Source organism: Phacochoerus africanus, chromosome 10 (genome assembly GCF_016906955.1).
Source record: "Phacochoerus africanus isolate WHEZ1 chromosome 10, ROS_Pafr_v1, whole genome shotgun sequence".
Classification (NCBI taxonomy): Eukaryota; Metazoa; Chordata; class Mammalia; order Artiodactyla; family Suidae; genus Phacochoerus; species Phacochoerus africanus.
The window spans coordinates 131,582,440-131,588,439 of NC_062553.1; the positions used below are offsets into that span (position 1 = coordinate 131,582,440).

The window sequence follows — 6,000 nt, forward strand, 5'->3', positions numbered from 1 at the left end:
ATCATCTCTATTTTTCAAATGAAACTCAAAAACAGAAACCTGGCTTTTAAGAGTAGAAATGTCATCTCCAAAATCATTCAGCCTTCTATCTGAAAGTACTCTTCTTCCTAGGTATCTTTATGATCCCACATGCGTTCTTCTCTATCCCAACAGATTGATCCTAAGTGTTTTTGGGGTAGTTTCTTTAAAATCCATTATCGACATTTATTTAATAAGATTTGCAACTCTTGTTAACATCAGACTATCAGGGGAAAAAAATTTCCACATACTAACATTTTAATGATTAAGAGTTTATTCTGCTACGAAACTGATTTTTTTTCTGGAAGCCTTTTCTTTTGGTCTTTTTAATATCTTGATATTGGACTGCATTAAATTTAATGAAAATGCTTCTGACAAAGTCTCAGACCTTAGGTAAAGAGATCAAGTAGCTAAGAAAAGTGCAGTCAATGCAACACCGTTTGATTGGTAGGTTAGTGAGGCCTTGGTGTGAACGGGAGTGTGCTGCATCATTTGCACAGGTGTTGGTGAGCTTTGATGGAGCCTGGGAATAACGAAGTCTGGTTGAAATATGTTAAAAAGTGAGTTTCCCTCTGAACACTTTTCAAGACTCAAGCATCCTTCAATTTCCAGAGTCATCCTCCTTGTCACCCACTATTTGCTTATTGCACAGGCTAAAGGGCTGCTTAGTCTTCTTCAGACTTTCATTGCCTTTCGTTTTGGCCTCCATTGAGCCAAGAAAGATCACTCTCATTATTATATTTCCTCTCCTGTCACATCTCCAAACTTTTCATGTGTAGTACTACCGCGTCAGGGCCCTGGGGTCAGCACAGTATGCTAATAATTAATGACTGACCTGTGCTGAGAATGAGAGATTATGTGTTTTAAGCTCGGCCCTCCTTCAGGTATCCAATTATCATGCCCACTTTTAGGTATAATACTAAACTTTTCAGTTGTTCCGGTTTTACTTTACTGCATATTTTTCTTGAAGGATGAACTCTTCTGTAGTTGTTCTTAAAGAATATTATCCAGTTCTTTTTGTCTCACTTCTCTTATCTAGTCATACATATTTAAAATCCGCCTCCCCAGATGTTGGTCACCTAAAGAATTTGGTGACAATAGCAAATTTCATGAGTTATTTTAATTACATATCTTTTCTAAATCATTAATAAAATATTAGAAACTTAGGACTGACTCGTGCAGCTCAATCCTAAGTGCACTGACATCTAGATAATAAAGGCCACCTGCTTCTCGGTAATGCATATACCAGGGTAATTACATAGTAAAGATGTAGCATGGAACTAAGTAACACAGCTGAAAATTATATTAAATCTAGCAAATATAAGGGTTCCCATGGAGTTCCTGTCGTGGCGTAGTGGTTAACAAATCCGACTAGGAGCCATGAGGTTGAGGGTTCGATCCCTGGCCTTGCTCAGTGGGTTAAGGATCTGGCGTTGCCACGAGCTGTGATGTAGTTTGCAGACCTGGCTTGGATCCCGAATTACTATGGCTCTGGCGTAGGCCGGCGTCTACAGCTTCGATTCAACCCCTATCCTGGGAACCTACATATGCCGCAGGTGCGGCCCTAGAAAGGCAAAAAGACAAAAAATAAATAAATTTTTAAAAAAATAAATAAATATAAGGGTTCCCATAAGAAGATCAAGGCCTTAGAGCTGGGCATATTCTTGTATTTCAATTCCTCTAGATACCTTAGAAATTGTTCACTAAATAGTCTTGATATAATAATAAAACTTGTATAGTGGCATCTAGCTTCTTTCCCAAGACCTCTAAAGAATTAAAAGTTAATTCATCAGTCCTAGTCTAGCTAAGTTATTTTTGAGTCCCAGTTACTCCTATAATACTAGGGACCATAGTATCTCCTTCATAGGGCTGTTGGAAAACTTTAGTGAGATAACCTGTGTAGAGTGTTCAACACAGTATACAGTACATGATAAACACAAAATAAATAGTTTTGTTTTGTTATTGTTACTAATATTAAATCAGCTGCCATTTTCGAGCAGCCATGACGGGCTAGATGCTACAAGTCAGTTATGTTACGGTTTGTGTGATAATTTAGCTTGCACCAAGCCGAAGTTGAAACCTCAGTGAAATGTCTTGTTTCTGAAGATTGCTTCTGATTTCAGTTTGGGACCCGCCCTGGAACCTGAGGAAGTGGTGAATAGGCTAATAAACGGGATCCTGACTGAGCAGAAAATGATCTTTATTCCATCTTCTATAAACTTTTTAACCGTGATAGAAAGGTAAGCAACAGTTATGTGTGTCAGTATTATAAAGAAAGATTACCTATTACATGTTTTTGCTCAGACTTAAAACTAGGCATATGATAAAGTACAATTATATGGAATTAAATTAGTAAGAATAATAGGCTTAAGGAATCCATCCATTTTAAAAATCACATTTTAATCATTCTAGCATGACTGGTACAGCAGTTGGGTAAAGGAATTGAATAATTTCCAAGTTTTTAAGGTTTTTTTGAGAAAGAAATTTGTATAGTTCTGAAAGTCCTGTCTTATAAATGAATGCATATGAAGGAGGATAAGTTTTTTTAATTTTTTTATTACAGTTGATTTACAATGTTCTGCCAATTTCTGCTGAAGGAGGATGGTTTTTAAGCATTATCACATAATGGAATTATGGGACATTGATATTGTAAGAGATCACAGTTAGGTTTCAGATATTCACTTTTTTGTTGTTGTTATTGTTGTTTTTTTTTTGTTTTGTTTTGTTTTTGCCTTTTTCTTGGGCCGCTCCCGCGGCACATGGAGGTTCCCAGGATAGGGGTTGAATCGGAGCTGTAGCCACCGGCCTACACCAGAGCCACAGCAACGCGGGATCCGAGCCACGTCTGCAACCTACACCACAGTTCACGGCAACACCGGATCCTTAACCCACTGAGCAAGGTCAGGGATCGAACCCACAACCTCATGGTTCCTAGTCGGATTTGTTAACCACCGAGCCACGACGGGAACTCCCTAGACATTCATTTAAATCTACAACATGTAATCATTGAGCTCTTCCTTTGGGCAAAATCATATTGAAGCATAGAAATTGCTAAATAAAAGATTATTTATTTTATATTATATTAAATTATATTAGTAAATATTATTTTAGAGACCTTTGAGCCTTGCCACTTCAAATGTGGTCCATCAGCATCACCTGGAAGTTGTTGGAAACATAGAATCATGAATCAGAATTTGCATTTTAATAAGACCTCAGGTGATTTGTATGCATATTCAAATTTGAGAAGTGTTTCTCTTGAGCAGTAGTTCTCAACTTTGGTGCCCATTGGAATTCACTTGAGTGTTTTAAAAATGCTAATGTCTAAAATCTGCGCTCCCATATTTTGATTTAATTGGTCTGGAGTTTTGGCCTGGTCTCAGAGAGATACAACCTTCTTTTTTTATAGCCATACCTATGGCATATGGAAGTTCCCAGGCCAAGGATTAAACCTGAGCTGCAACTGTGACCTATGCCACAGCTGTAGCAATGCCAGATCCTTTAACCCACTGTGCCAGGCCAAGGATTAAACCCTGCAGTCAAGGTTCTTAACCCACTGCACCACAGCAGGAGCTCCCCGATGATTCTAGTATACAGCCGAGATTGGAAACAAGAATGCCTTGTCATAACACATTGTCCTGTTACCCTTCTGGGCAAGCTGTGTGGCTTTGAGGCTGGGAAAGTGAAAAGGTGCCTTAGATCAGAGGAAAAAAAAAAAGCCTCTAGAATCAAGCTTCCCCATCAGGGGTCACTACCTCGATCTCACCTCTAGAGATTCTAATATGTTTGCGTAGGGATCCAGAAATCTCTATTTTAACAGGCAACGAGCCATTGGTTCAGAGATCTTAACTAGTTAGACTAGTAATTCTCTGAATAACTTAAATTCAGAGTCTTAGAAAAATTCAAGAGATCGAAAGTATAAGTGACTTGTGTGAGGCTTTTTAGCTCCTTCTGCTAGGAGCTATGGTTAAAAATACCTTAGAGGTTTAGGTAGTAAAGCTCAAGGATCTCCTTGGTGAATAAAAGCATTAAAACCTATTTTAAGATTTTCACATTCTGCTTTTCACATTATGTAAGCACTTGGTGGTCACGGTCTTTTAGAATGCAACTGTGGGAAAGAATTTTGCCTGGTTTTCATCACTGTATCCCCAAAACTTTGAAGAGTTGGTGGACACATAGGAGGCACCAAAATATTTGTTGATTGAATAACTTAGTTGTTACCTAGACCTTTAACATGGAGACTCAAAGTTTGTATTCTGGAGTTAGATGAAGCTGTGCTTGTGTGACTTGTTTGCAACAGGAATGTGGATAAATTACTTAATTTCTTTGAACCTCACCTTTTCTTCATGTCACACACAAACAACGAGACTTTATTGGGCTATAAGCAATAAATAAAATAATGCATTTAAAATATTCAGCTTACTGTAAGTAATAAATGTTATATGCCACCAATATTGTAATATCCACTGTTATTGTAATATCCACTATTATTCATATTGCCCTGATTTTCCTCTTACTGTTTGATACTCAATTTCCAAACCTTAATTCTAACGCCCTCTAAGCAGATCTCTGTCTGTATATGGTTAGACTGACTTACCTATTCTATTTAGTTTCTCTCAGGCTTACTGGAATATGGCCGGTTCCTCAATATTCTTAAGTATAAGGTGGGGAGAAAAACACTAAACCTACTGTGTGTCCATCAGCATTTAAGGCATTTGATATTAGCACACTGATTCTTCACAAGAACACCACGGGATAGATATTAAATCTTTCGTTTACATGTGAGGAATTTAAATTCAAAAGTTAACTTGCTCAGCATTGTGCTCAAAACCAAGTACTTACACCTTTCAGCAGTTCTGCTTCCCCAGTCTCTTAATGGAACATTTTAATAGATTTTGGATTATAAAGTATAAAATTAGTTCCTATTCTTACTTCTTTTCTAGTGTCAGGTTTCTTTTTAAAAAAGCCTTTAACATATGAACTATTCAGTTCTATACACTTCGTCTCTTAGATCTATTGAAAAATAAAGGAATATATTTATTTTGAAAACTAAATCCTTCAAGTCACTCCTCCCCTAAAGAAGGTTAAACCTCTGTCCTTTTTTTTTAGGAAAGGAAATAGATTTCATTGGGAAAACATGTAGTAGTAACACAGAGTCGAAGTTTTTAATCTTCTCTAAGACGACCGTGGACATGATACATGATCAATATAAGGATTCGACATATGTACTTAATATTAATTTCCTAATTATTTTCTTATATCTTTCTTTTAGGGTCCTTCCTGAGCGTTTCTTGGCAGTTTTAAGACGAAAGATCGATGTTAGGTTTGATGCAGTTATTGGTTATAAAGTTAATGAACAATGAGTGCTTGGTTTTTTAAAAATTGATTTACTAAGCTTAAGTTGATTTCATCTAATATTAATCAGAATTTTGATGTTTGGACTTCTGCTTTTCCTAATTATATATTTTTTTTCTTCAAAACTACCTTTTGAGGCTCTGGCAGGTCCTAATTTCAGAGAATATATAGAAATATCTTGGGAACTGATCTTATGGAAAAACACAGAGAAAAGAAAAACAGTTTTACAGTAAATAAGCTCCAAGATTTTGTGGCTCATCTGAAGGCTTTGCAAAGTTTGTACTACAAATATTTGATATATTTTTATTTTTAACTACGCTTAAATTTTGTATAATTCACATGTTTCCTTTTCTGGTCTGTATAAAAACAGAAACTTCAAGCTAGCTAAATATAATGAAGGACTGTCTAGTGGCATTTCATGTCGAGTTCCTGTGATGCGCAAACATTTCATCCTACTCACTCTACCCTGTTTCCTGAGAAATCACTTACATTCCAGTGCCAGACATTTCAGCGCAAGGAAACCAGGGACGAACATATGTTGCACATACAAAAGCACCACTGGGACTTGAGACAGAAAATTGGGAGAGTGTACCCATAAGTGGCAACAATAATAAATGGATCAAACTTAAA

At 36.7% G+C, this 6,000-nt stretch overlaps 1 protein-coding gene across 1 annotated transcript in view; it reads left to right on the forward strand.

The window, feature by feature from the left end:
* The window catches only part of HSD17B11 (hydroxysteroid 17-beta dehydrogenase 11), a 38,425-nt gene extending 32,425 nt beyond the window's left edge, over positions 1-6,000 (forward strand). The window contains exons 6-7 of the mRNA XM_047797967.1: positions 2,142-2,258; positions 5,288-6,000. Coding sequence (XP_047653923.1) covers positions 2,142-2,258; positions 5,288-5,378 — 208 coding nt within the window. The 3' untranslated portion in view covers positions 5,379-6,000. The remainder of the gene's footprint in view (positions 1-2,141; positions 2,259-5,287) is intronic.